Source organism: Ornithorhynchus anatinus, chromosome 2, assembly GCF_004115215.2.
Source record: "Ornithorhynchus anatinus isolate Pmale09 chromosome 2, mOrnAna1.pri.v4, whole genome shotgun sequence".
Taxonomy (NCBI): Eukaryota; Metazoa; Chordata; class Mammalia; order Monotremata; family Ornithorhynchidae; genus Ornithorhynchus; species Ornithorhynchus anatinus.
Genome location: NC_041729.1, coordinates 33,233,944 through 33,247,682, shown reverse-complemented (window position 1 = coordinate 33,247,682; position 13,739 = coordinate 33,233,944). Strand labels below are relative to the sequence as shown.

The window sequence follows — 13,739 nt, the reverse complement described above, 5'->3', positions numbered from 1 at the left end:
CCAACACTCACTCTTCCCTCTGCCCCACGGCCCTTATGTAAGAGAAGCAGCGTGGCTCAGTGGAAAGAGCCCGGACTTGGGAGTCGGTGGTCATGATTCTAATCCCGGCTTCGTTGTTTGTCAGCTGTGTGACTTTGGGCAAGTCACTTCTCGGTGCCTCAGTTACCTCATCTGTAAAATGGGGATTAATAATAATGTAATAATAATGTTGGTATTTATTAAGCGCTTACTATGTGCAGAGCACTATTCTAAGCACTGGGGTAGATACAGGGTAATCAGGTTGTCCCACGTGAGGCTCCCAGTCTTAATCCCCAGTTTACAGATGAGGGATCTGAGGCACAGAGAAGTTAAGTGACTTGCCCACAGTTACACAGCTGACAAGTGGCAGATCTTGGATTAGAACCCACGACCCCTGACTCCCAAGCCTGGGCACTTTCCACTGAGCCACGCTGATTAAGACTGTGAGCCCCATGTGGTACAACCGATCATCTTGTATCCTCCCCAGTGCTTAGAACAGCGCTTTGCACATAGTAAGCGCTTAACAAATGCCATATTATTATTATGTACATATCCCTAATTTGTTTATATTAATGCCTATCTCCCCCTCTAGACTCCAGGCTCACTTTACGCAGGGAACATGTCTACCAACTCTGTTGCATCTTACTTTCCTAAATGCTTAGTATAGTACTATGTTCGCAGTAAGTGCTCAATAAATAATAACGGTGATAGTATTTGTTAAGCGCTTACTATGTGCCAAGCACTGGTCTAAGCACTTGGGGGGAGGGGGAGATAGCAGGTGATCATGTTGTCCCACGTGGGGCTCACAGTCTTAATCCCCATTTTCCAGATGAGGGAACGGAGGCCCAGAGACGTGAAGCGACTTGCCCAAAATCACACAGCTGACAAGCGGTGGAGCTGGGATTAGAACCCATGACCTCCGACTCCCAAGCTCGGGCTCTTTCCACTGAGCCACATTGTTTCTGTAAATACGATCGATTTAGGAGAATACACTACAGGAGAGTTGGGAGACACGTTCCCTGCCCACAACAACCTTGCGGTCTAGGGGGGGAAACAGACATTATTATAGACAATTTATAATATACAATTTATCGATACGTTCATAAATGCTAGGGTGTTGCGGGTGCGTAGACGATGCAGAAGGGAGAGGGAACCGGGGAGAAGAGGGCTTAATTGGGCAAGGCCTCCTGGAGGAGATATGACCTTAATGAGGATTTGACGGTGGTGTGAAAGTGTTGGTCTGACATATATGGAAGGGGAGGGACTTCCGAGCTAGAGGGAGGATGTGGGAAAGGGGTCGGCAATGAGGTGGATGAGGGAGGTGGATGAGGAACGTGTGAGGAAAACGCATGTCAGCAGAATGCCCAAGCAGCTGCTGGATGGGGAACTGAAAGGAGAAGCATACAGGCGCAGGGGAAAGAAAAAAAAAAGAATGAGAAACTTGGCAAAGTACAAGTCTGAGTTGCTGCAGCAGGCAAATCCGCCTGACAGTAGAAATCGGGGGTGACATTACCTTCCTAACTGAAAGACTTCTGCGGGTTGAAGAGGCATAGTCAAAAGAAGAGGCAGGTCCAATGTGGGACACGTAAGAATTTCTCCTTTTTCGTGAGCAGCGGAGGGTATGTTGATCTGCAGTCGTCTTTACAACACTTGCCGGCCTGGATAGGCCTTTACCATCGATAAGGTCAACTTCGAAAACAGTGCACAGCAAACACAGAGCATATGTATTATTGGTTTTTAAAGAAAATTCAACAAGTTCTTAATAATATCAATAGAAGATAGCTTTTTTAAAACAAAAGAACCCTAAAACTTTGCTTATGTAACTGATTCTAATTAAAGTACTGGCAGTGGAATCATCTTGTGCTTCTCCCCTCCGCATACCCGTGGTGAAAATGTTGATACCTGAAATATTTTTCATCTAAAAAATCAGCGTGTACTTCCAAGTTACTTCATTAATATCCTGCATTTCTACTGCAACTTTGTCTGTGAAGTGTTTTCATCCTAACTGGAGGTAGTAACTGGAATGGAGATTCTTAGTGAGTTATATTAATCTCCCCTTCTTAGCTCCACCACTTTGAAACCTGCTGAAATATTAATTGATGCATCTCTCGTGGGTGTCTCGCTGGCTGAAATCTTCAGCAGCAATGAAAACTCTGGCCACCTGATGAAATTAGTAATGTCATCACTAACAACTGGCTTCTGAATCCAAACTTCTAATAGAGGAGTCATTGCTCTTCAATAAGGCAGGGTTCCCATCTAGTGTAATGTGGATTTAATCGGATATCGCATGCAAATGAATCGAAATATGTCGTTCAGTGAGCTGCAATGTAACCGTCTGTTTCTTGTTTTTTAAAGGATTATTTCGATATAGTGAAGAACCCCATGGACCTCTCCACCATTAAACGGAAATTGGATACAGGGCAATATCAGGAACCCTGGCAGTATGTGGATGATGTTTGGTTAATGTTTAACAACGCCTGGCTTTATAACCGCAAAACTTCCAGAGTCTATAAGTTTTGCACTAAACTCGCAGAAGTCTTTGAGCAAGAAATCGATCCTGTCATGCAGTCCCTGGGATACTGCTGCGGACGCAAGGTAACGTTGAAATTTCTCCTTGCAGAAAAAAAAACAAAAGCAAATGATCAGCCATGTTTAAGAGCCTCTGCGGAGCTTTGGTTAAGTTGCAGTGAAATTCAGCTCGGAAGATTGGCTCAAGTATTTTTGCTTCATCAGTCCATGAAACAAATGGACAATGTCAGAAACGATTCTGACCAAATTTAAATCCACCAAGAGGCTGATTTTCCCAGGGAAAGAGCCGCTGCAGATTTTATTTTTAGGGCATTATCCTATCATCTAAGGAGGGCTAGAGATAAGGAAGTCAAAGCCGTAGTAGGGATTGGCCAGTTGAATTCCCAGATTTCCCAAGGCTCCATCTCCTAGTGAGTTGCATTTGTAAAAATTGTAGCTTTGCCTCAATTTTTGCTAGTCCCTGAGTTCAGAGCACCTCACGTTATTCTTGGGGCTTTTACCAAGATGCAGTTAGTGACTTACTGGCTTATGCCTCCTGTACTCTTGAAAATGTTATCTAAAAGTATCATCAGTCAATCAGTAGTATTTATTGGGTGCTTACTGTGTGCGGGGAATGGTAATAAGCACTCGGGAGAGTGAAGTGGACATGATCCCTACCCTCAAGGAGCATATTCAGTGTCTATTTAAAATGTACATTTTCCACCGTGGTGCATAGCGTGGGGTGATATCAAACAAACCTGGTTACATTAAAGTTCCCGTAATTAAACATATAATGGTGGAAAATGTGCAATATTTTTGGTATTTTCTCTTTTGTTTTGCAGTATGAGTTTTCTCCACAGACCTTGTGCTGCTATGGTAAGCAGCTATGTACAATTCCTCGTGATGCTGCCTACTACAGTTATCAGAATAGGTAAGCCCCCACGGAATTTTCCCGCTTTAGCTCCAGGAAATAAGATCCAGTGACAAAGTATCCTCATCTATTTGCAGCCTAGCGGATGGTTTTTTTTTCTCTCCTCTTGGCAGAAAAGTCATGTCGCGTAACCTGTTGCATACCATTTACATAGGTACAAGTGTCCTAGGACAGAGCAAACTCTTTTAAACTCGAAAAAAATACAAAATTGGCATGTATTTTCCTGATTCACCTAGAAACTGTACAGTAGACCTGCACTATTCAGAAGCTACTCTCTTCATTTTGGACCACATCTTCAGGAATGCCCTTTTTCCAAAAAGCTATGCCGTAACTACTAATGAAATGTTCTAGTTAAAAGCCCGTTGTTTATAATTTGTAAGTGGGTCATTGTCACCATGTTTTTAAAGGAGTACTTTAGATCACATGTTTTCAGGGGAGGCAAATTGCATTTATCTTGAGCTCTAAAAGCAATTGTAGATTTCATCTATCAGAACAGTAAAAGGAGTCCTGAATCATCACTGCTTCATGGAAAAGCCAATGTTGTTTCTATTTTTAGTTGTTAATATAGCAGCAACAAAAGAACATGGAGGGTAGGGCTTGGGGTAGATCTTGTTTTTCTGGTTTGTTTTGTTTTTCTTCAGCTTGGGTGGGGGGTGATATTCATTTACAATAACGGACCTAGCGTTATATGAAAACATTTTACTGGTAGTTTTAGGGGTATTTTCCTGAAAGCTTTTGATAACATTTCTTTAGGTAACAACAATTTTCTCAAGGCCCAGTCACATTCGAGACAAAGGCTTACAGTGTTTGCTTAAAACTGTTCACTTTCATGTTTTCTTAAATTGCAAATGCTCTAGAGTAGTAGTATTTGTGATGAAAAAAGATGAGGGATCCTTTAAAAAAATCTTAATTAAAAGGCTTCCTTTTTTCCATCCAGATATAGAGGAGCGGATCCTCATGTTAACGTGGATTGATGCCTGCTATTCTTATGTTCAGAGCTCAGTTGAGACAGAAGTTCATTATAGAATGGCTTTGATTTGGATGGGGATTAATGATAATTAAGAATATTGTCATTTTATAAAGAGGAGAAAGAGGTGGAGAATTATGCTTCCTTTGCTGTTTAGAGAAAAGTGTTCAGAGCTACAGAATTTGTGGTTGAAGGTTGCTATTCCTGTGAATTTCTGATTATTCTAAGTTGTTTCTTTAAAATTAACTGTTTTGGGGATAAAATTGTAAATAAATACAGGTCTAAGCATAAGGGAACATTGCTTTTGCTATCTTTCTTTTGCAATTTGGAATATATTCTCTTTATCCTTGCTTCTCCCAGTGATCATAGCAGCTTTTTTCAAGATGTGTTTTGAAAGTGGCATATTCCTTAAAATGATGGGGAGTTTTTTTTTCAATGGAAATAACCACTTCAAAAACAACAATAGCTTCAGCTGACCGCTGGGACCAGGGCAGAACTGCCCCATAGCTACATTTAACCTTCATAATATCGGGACTAGGAAAAAAGTCAACTCTCTGTAAAGCAAAGATACCCCATAGAAGTGCCCATCTATTTTGAAATGTTTTTTATCACAAAGATATTTTGACTTTCCCAAAAAAGAACTATTCACAAGTCATTTCTTTCCTTCCTGTCTTGGACCACTGTCCTGTTTTACAAAGATCAGGGAATATGTACATTAGTTCAGGTATGCAGGATTCATAGAGAAAGAGATTTTGTACTGTACACACTCATTAATGTGCAGAATTGAAAATTATGGGCACGAAACCAGCAAAACACATTTTTCTGCAGTAATTTAACTCTACTTGACTACAAAGCCATTCATTTTCATTCTTACTCTATACTTAAATTGATAGCACATTATCTCTGAGTTTTTGAAATGCCAAAATACATTAGCTAGGCTGGAAAGAAATAATGGCATTTAATTATTTTTCCTGTAAATGTCTCTTTCTCCAAAATGTGTGTTCGTAATTGATTATGAAAATCTCTTCTTTCCAACTCTACCTAGCTCTTACTTTCCAGCCAAAGTGCTCTTGGAGCAACACACATTTTGTATTCCAAATAAAGTGAATGTCCAAAGTCACCTTATGAAAAGTTTTTTGATTTAAATTGTATTCTCTTTCACGACTTATGTCCCCTCTGTCGTAAATGGACATGGACGTGTAAACTGATACGTAAGTTTGATTAAATCTGAAGACCAATTTTAGACCGCAGTATAACTTTTCAAAAACAGTCCTGAAGCATGTTTAAACTAAGTCAATTGTAGTATATAAGCTGAAGTGTGATTAAGTGCTTCAGGCATCTTAAATATTTTTAGAAAAATTTCAATGAAGTTAATGTTCGGTAGTGCCACATTTCCAGCAATTGTAAGCATGTTTGAAATTTGTAGTGCTGCTATGACACGTTGGCCCTTCTTAATTAAAAGGGAGCTAGTGTAGACTCTCATAATAGTCTGTATTTGAAAATCTATTTTGTTCAGTACATTAAGGGTCCTACCGATTTTTGTTCCTTTAGGTAGAGCTAAGGCATTGCATTGTTTTAGGCACTAATTTATTACTCCTGAGTTACATTTCCCTGGCCTAATTTCTCACTCTCTGAAATGTTTTCATATCATCCAAACTTTAGAGTTTTAGAGTTAAATCTCTGGCCTTTTACGTGGTCCCCAGATTGATAAGCACTGAAGTATTTGACCAAGAAGTCTTTAGAAGCCCCTTCTCTGGCGGTCTTATAAAGCAAGAAGAGATGCATATCTTTATGGAATGTTTGAGGATATCTTTGCCTGATTGTGGGTTTTGACTGCATGAGAACTTCCCAATTAAGCTATTGCCCTGATTCCTAAGAGCAACCCCCTGGTTTTTGGAGCTCCACCATTTTGGATTGCATAGGGCATTCAAGCCATGGACTGTTCAACCAAACCAGTATGTCAGCGTGGCTCAGTGGAAAGAGCAGAGGCTTGGGAGTCAGAGGTCATGGATTCGAATGCCGACTCTGCCACTTGTCAGGTGTGTGACTGTGGGCAAGTCACTTAACTTCTCTGGGCCTCAGTTCCCTCATCTGGAAAATGAGGATGAAGACCGTGAGCCCCGCGTGGGGCAACCTGATTACCCTGTAAATCTACCCCAGCGCTTAGTGCTCTGCACATAGTAAGCGCTTAACAAATACCAACATTATTATTATTATTATGTCCAATAATGAAGGCTGAGATGTCCTGGACTAAGTGACCTTCCAAGGTCTCCCATCCTTGAGGTGACTTGGAGTTGGCTGGTTTGTTCCAGTCTGTAATTTACAGTAAAGGGAGCTATGTGCTCCCCAGTTCAATAAGTGGGGAAACCTTTTGGGATTCACATACCCAGGCACACGGTGCTTCTGCTGACGGCACAGCAGAGCTACTCCTCTCCTCAACAGTTCTACACTGTTGTGAAATAAACACATGGAAACCATCATGGCAACCCTGTGTTTCCACCCAGGGATGAGCCTTCTCTTAATGCAGGCATCAGGTATAAGGGAGCGTTGTGCTTCCTGGCGCTCTGAGCAGAATAGGTTCCTTTATTTCTAGGTGGAGTAGAATAGAAGACTCGGGATTTTTGGTTCCTCGTTTGGCCACCAGTACATTTTACAGCTTTCAGTTTCCTGACTGTGAAATGAGAACGATGGTACTTAACCTGTCTCAGCAGGGGTATTGTTAAGTTTAATTTGTTTAGTGGAAAGCACTCCAAAATTCAATGGCATCTCTATGCAACGCAGTGTAATTTATTTAACAGTTTCCCGAATTTTCCCAGGAAGACCTCTGCTGGACCTGTAACCACTCAAATGCATGTGATCATTATGAGAATTTTATTTTAAGACCTACAGTTTGTACGGCTGTTTAGTTCTTAGCTTTCATGTAGACTTCCGTGACTGTATGCTCAATCAAAAAATGGATTAGAATCCTCTATTCCCGTTGCTACTTTGTATAGGAGTTAATTTGATGAAACGTGACTCTGGATTTCTATTATCCTGGCTGCCGGTGAATCATTTTGTGTTTCTGCACTACCGTTTTTCCTTCTTGCCTAGCCGTGACAATAACCGTTGTGTGCATGAAGTCTGTGTTGAAGACGTCAGTCTGTTTCGGTGTGATTTTGATGATGTGAAAACAACACTAACAAAACCGTAATTAGACAAAGTACTGTTCTGCTCGTTGAAAATATGAAGATCCCTCTTGTTCCAACAGTAAACTTCATGTCTGCTTTTCCTGGCCAGAGTTCTAGTTCTTGGCAGAATTTAGACGTTAAGGTGGAAGTAATAGGCTATAATCCACATATTGGCTCATCCGATAGGTATTGTTTGTAATCTTCACTCTGTGATAATACATATCGTCTCCATTGACACTGTTGTATTTCCCATCAGTAAGTGTAAAGATGATAAGAATTTGGGCTTCATAGTTCTGTGTTGATTACCTATTTGATTGCTATGAATAGAAAAACTCCGCCTGATATGTTGTTCATAGAGCGTAATCTCAAACTTTAGTAATTTTTGTTGTGTGCATGAATATCAGAAAGCAATCACCTGAATCAGAATAACGTTCTAGGTGTGTGTATGAGAGTGAATGAAACAAGCTGCCATATTTCATCCCACGGTTGTTGGTTCAGTGTGGCCCTCTGAGTCTCGTTATAATTTCATAATACTAATCATTGTTGGCATCCTAGATGTAGCGTTTCAGCACTAAAACTGCATTTTACTATGCTGCCATTGCTGCCTTATGCTCATCCTTTGCTCTCACGATTCACCTTCATAAAGCTTATTTATTTTGATGACATCCCCGTATCCATCCCGCTCTGTTTAGCACCGCCCTGCGTTTTTTGTTGGTTTCCTTTGCTTTTAAACCGTATCCTTTCCAAACATTTAACAAATTATTTTTTCTTTCAATTGTAATCTTTGAACAACTTAAGGCCCAAACTCCAGGTGCTCGTAGGCTAACAATTTATATAGTCGGATCGGGTTTTTTTGAAGTGCCACTTGTATATCCTTAAAATGAATTCCAAGTTGGCGCTGTTCGTTCCCACCAAATCCCACCAGTGGTTTTTCAGATTGGCTGTTGATTGGTCATGGAACCAAAAATGATAGATCAAAGTTGAACGTTGAATTTTTTCAAAGGTAAAATTTGAAAGCATTTACTTATATTGTGTTGTCTATACAATATAGTGAATCTTTTTTATTCGTATACGTATTTATAAATGCCTGGAGAGTCTCCGATCCAAAATTGCATTTCTGTTAAATGTTTGTGAAGAATGTGGATTTGGTTTCATTTGTATTAAGATCCAATTAACTAAACAGCTATTCAGCTAATTGCGTTTGCCAAATTTAAAAAATAGTTCTGGGTGTTCGATGTTTTGAAATTGTGTAGAGTATTTTGACTCCATATGGGGAGTAAAATGAAGGACTTCAAGCATAAATTTCCTTTGTGAAATCAGCTAAGTCTAAAATCTTTAAACTTTTCAAAGGGAATTTGTCTCGAGCCCGGAGTCTTATTTACTTAATTAGAAATTATGAAAACAAAATCCAAGTGACTAAATCTGGAACACACACAACTATAGTATTAGTAGCTCCTCGCAGATCATTTCGAGTCCCTGAGTCTGATTGACATCCTCTCATTTGTTAGTAATGATGGCCTGTAATGTATGAAATGAGACCGAATGCTAATCGATGCTTTGCCTTGGCTTTCTGCTGTGTGTCGTCTTGTTGTTTGTGTCTTACCTTTCTGTCTGTGCTATCTGTTCCCTTCCCTGTTCTCTGATCCTGCCCCTCCCTCCCTGCCCTCCTGTTCCTTTTCATTGTCCTCCCTGACCCATCAATCAACCAACAACGCCCCCCCTTCGTCGTGGCGATCCGCCCTGCTCTGAATGGTGGCTCCGTTGCTTGGGTGGCTGTTTGTTATGATGGACCAGTTCACTCAAGTATGGCCTTCTTGCTGACAGGTATCATTTCTGTGAGAAGTGTTTCACAGAGATCCAGGGGGAGAACGTTACCCTGGGCGACGACCCTTCACAGCCACAGACGTAAGTAATTTTACGACTTGGAGTTTCCTGATTTGTTGGTATATTTCATGGAGGGGTGGGGGGCGTCCAGTTATTTTTGGAGATGAAATTACCACATATAGAAGAAATTTAGGGAGCCCTGGTTCACCTGTTTTCACATATGAGCTGCCCTTTCGCTATGTTCTTAGACAATTAGAAGATATCCAGCTGCACTCTTGTCTGTCTTAACGTCTAACCCATTCTTTTGGTCATAGTAGCCAGAAATAATAACATATATTGGAGAGCTGCCACGTCACTTGGCAGTGGGGAAAAATATTCTTGGTGCCTTTTTTGTACCACCACATCGAACCTGAATTGAGGATGAAGTTAACAAGGAATTAATATGATCACACCAACTTTCAAACTACAGAAAAACCTCATTTAGCCATTAGTTTATGCTGTATTCTCCCTCTCTTAATCAGAGCTGCTAATAAGTAGTAAAAGTCACGATTTTTAGTTTTGTGTGTTATCCCTAAATTTCGGTCTGTAGCGGAACGACCCAGGAGGGAGAAAGACGCAAAAGGCATGATTCCCACACCGAATAAAATTGCTCCTGCAGGTCGATTCACGTGATCTAGTGTCTTTTAGGTCTTGAAAATAAAGTCGGAACTCACAAGTTAATTACTTGAATCGATCCGTGGTGTTTATCGAGAGAGGCAGGGTTTCGTAGCGGAGAGGGCCCGGGCCTGGGAGTCAGACCTCGGTTCCAATCCTGATTCTGGCATTCGCCTGCTCTGAGCCCTGGGGCAAGTTACAAAACTTCTCTGTGCCTCAGTTTCCTCATCTGTAAAATGAGGGTCATAAGCCTGACTCCCTCCCCCTTAGGTTGTGAGCTCCACATGGGACAGGGACTGCGTCCAAGCTGATTATCTCGTAGATCCTCCAGTGCTTAGAACAATGCTTGGCACGGAGCAGGGCTTAATAAGTACTGAATGCAAAACACTGTACTAAGCGCTTAGAAGGATACAGGAGAAGCAAGACGAATATTTCCTGCCCTCAAGGAAATAGGGGATTTCCTAATAGGGGGATTCAGAAAGACAAAATTATTTCAAACACAGGGTGTAGGGAAGAGAAACAAAGACATAAATAGCAAGCAGTATCTGTAACAGGTTGAAAGAGGCGAAGAATTTAATAGAAAAATGGATCTAAGTGCTAAGGGTGGCCACTCCATTGATGTGACTATAGTGCTGGGAATTAATCAGAAAGGGTTTCCTGTAGAAAATGGGGTTACAGAGGTGCAATGAAGATGGGGAGAGTTATAGTAAGACAGATTGTGTGGGGAAAGGAGGGAGTTCTGGCCAGGGGAACAGCAAGAGCAACGACTCATAGGTGGGAGTTGGAAGGCAAACTTGGAAAGAGCAAACTGTAGGAGATTGGGTAGAGTCAATGTGTAAAATGGAGAGAGCAGGTAGAGAGCTTTGAAGAGGAAGTTCAGTGAATTCAGCTTTCTTGGTTAAAGGAACCAGCCATTCATTTGAATCGTTATGGGAAGATCAATTAGTACATGTAAAAACCACCCACTCGACTTGGTGGTTGTGATGTTTAGTCTAAAAATCCCAGAAAAATGTGTATTTACTTGATTAGATCTTTTCTATTAAACCATTCATTACCTCAAAGTGTTCATCACAGGCCTATGAGCAGGGAAATGAGAGATGTTCAAAGGCCAACAATGAGTTTTTTTATTTTTACGGTATTTGTTAAGCCACACACTGTAATCAAGTTGGACACAGTCCAAGTCCCACTCGGGGCTTACAGTCTTAATCCCCGTTTTACGGATGAGGTAACTGAGGCACAGAAAAGTTAAGTGACTTGCCCACGGGCACACAGCAGACAAGTGGCAGAGCTGGGATTAGAACCGAGATCCTTCTGACTCCCAGAGGTTGTGGGTTCTGATCCCGGCTCTGCCGCTTGTCTGCTGTGTGACCTTGGGCAAGTCGCTTCACTTCTCTGGGCCTGTTACCTGCTCTGCAACATGGGGATTAAGTCTGTGAGCCCCATGTGGGACAACCTTATGTCTACTTCAGCGCTTAGCACTTGTAAGCGCTTCACAAATACCATCGTTATTGTTATTATACAAAAATACAGATTCCTGGAGGACATCACTGAATTAGCAAATTCCTTTCAGGATGAGAATGACTAATCACCTGCAGTAACTGCTTGCTAACTATATGCTTTACCCACAGTGTGGATGAGAAGCTCTGAGGTATCCCATCAAACCTTTGAAGATTTAGTATTCCTATCTTTGTTCAGTCTTCAGAGCCTTAAAAACCGGGCATCCACCTGCCAAGACACAAGAGAGCAGATTATCAGGATTACAGGAGTGATGAGGAAGAGTCTACTAATAAAATTTGCTGAGTGCCATTTCTATACTGTAAAATGCCCACAGGAGTAGTTATCTGTTTCAGGAAGCCTTTTTTTTTTCCAACCAAAGTTGACTTAAATTTCCAGAGTTCTCAGAGAAGTGCCAGGCAGTCAAGCAATCAGGACTAAGATACAGAACAGTGCAAGCATGGGAGATACCACTGCATGATATCCTCATCTCTATCCAAGGGATTATTGAAGGGATGGGGAAGAGGGTGATTTCCCTGCTGATGTCACAAGAAATCAAATATGCCATATGAATTTTGAGAAAGGATTTGGACCTGATGAATTCTGGGTGGGACTCAGCCATTTATAAAAATTGAAGCTAATGCCATATCTTTTGAAGAAAACTGGACTTGCCCTATTAGACATGTTTTTTTAAAAAAGATTCTTGCTTTTTTTATTACTCATGATGGCTCTTTTCCTTTAGATTGTTTTTCTATTCTACTTTCCTGGTTCATCATTCTTAGTAAATTTTAACTTCCTCTGTAATACTTCTTATTGTGTGCTCACTGTAAATTTATACATCCATAAACTCATGGCATTTTACTCATAAATATCTTTAACCAACTAATGAACAGTCTCTTTTTAACTCAAACCACCATTTTCCTAAATCATTGCCATTTCCTGAATCCACTGCATATGTTAGGCTGTAAGAAAAATTTTAGTATAGTTACTCTCTGGCAGATTCATTAGTTTTGTGTTTTTGATATTTAGGACTATTTCAAAGGATCAATTTGAAAAGAAGAAAAATGACACACTAGATCCTGAGCCGTGAGTATCTGGCTATTTCTGTACATTTTAACATGTCTTTTAATGAGAAAAAGTAGACAAGGATTAATTTTACCATCTCTTGTGCATGTCATGTGGGAAGTAGAAAAGATAATCACCTCTGCAATTGAAAATCTTTTCTAAATAAAGCTGTTTTTTAGGCATTAGATGTTTTCTTAGTTGTCCTAGAATGATTATCCCTCTTCATATGAGCATCATTTTATAAGAAGTGGTTTGGAAAATGGTTTATTACTGGCAATGGTACCTTTGACTAGTAACTTTAGAACTATTGTTGACGTAGATCTGACCGTTGAGAAATCATTCTTTTAAACCTTCTTTTAAACTCTCATTAAAATCAAAGTTATTATGCCTCTCCTTTTTAGTTCCCTGTGGGGTTTTACTTAGAGCTGTATGTATACTTGATTCAAAGTAACTAGTTGATAGTTGGAGGAGAAATTAGGAAAGTAATCTGGATAGGAAAGAACTTTCCAGAAGGGAGTAATGTGAAGATAAATACTCATTTTAAGAGTCACTGTCTAATTCCTGAATTCACTTAGGACAGGGATGTCCGTGTTTTTTTTAAATAGTGGACTCCATGACCGGAAATCTATAAATGTAAGGGCCACATGAAATTTTTATAGCCTAATAGCGCTTCAAAAATATGGATTTTTTTAACAATAATAAAAAAAGCTTTAAAACAATTTAATCAACTTTATTAGTATTAAAGCGGACTATTAGAAACCTAGTGCTAGCCATTGATCGGTTTTGATCGAGTAATAAAAATACTGGTATTTTTAACAGACCAAACTATTTTCAGCCTGTGGGTTGTAGTCAGCCCAGGCACATCTCGATTCTGCCTAGGCCCTATTGGCCTATTAGTTAGTCTGGACCGGCTAGATAGGTGAAAACATTTGCTCGAGGTCATCTCCTCCAGGAGACATTCCATAAGTAGCCTTATACCTTGCAAGCTATCTTGGCCCTTGACACCAATTGATTCATTTGGCTATTTTATACTTATTCTATATTAAACTATTATGTATTGATTATGTATCTACTGGCTCCCATATTCAATCTTAAATTCCTCTAACATCTT

At 40.3% G+C, this 13,739-nt stretch overlaps 1 protein-coding gene across 3 annotated transcripts in view; it reads left to right on the top strand.

Annotated features, from left to right (window-relative positions):
- The window catches only part of LOC100080510 (CREB binding protein), a 189,986-nt gene that overhangs the window by 149,438 nt on the left and 26,809 nt on the right, over nt 1-13,739 (top strand). For all 3 annotated transcript variants that reach the window (XM_029058424.2, XM_029058425.2, XM_029058423.2), the window contains 4 exons: nt 2,374-2,613; nt 3,369-3,457; nt 9,416-9,496; nt 12,593-12,649. In XM_029058424.2, the coding sequence (XP_028914257.1) occupies nt 2,374-2,613; nt 3,369-3,457; nt 9,416-9,496; nt 12,593-12,649 (467 nt within the window). The remainder of the gene's footprint in view (nt 1-2,373; nt 2,614-3,368; nt 3,458-9,415; nt 9,497-12,592; nt 12,650-13,739) is intronic.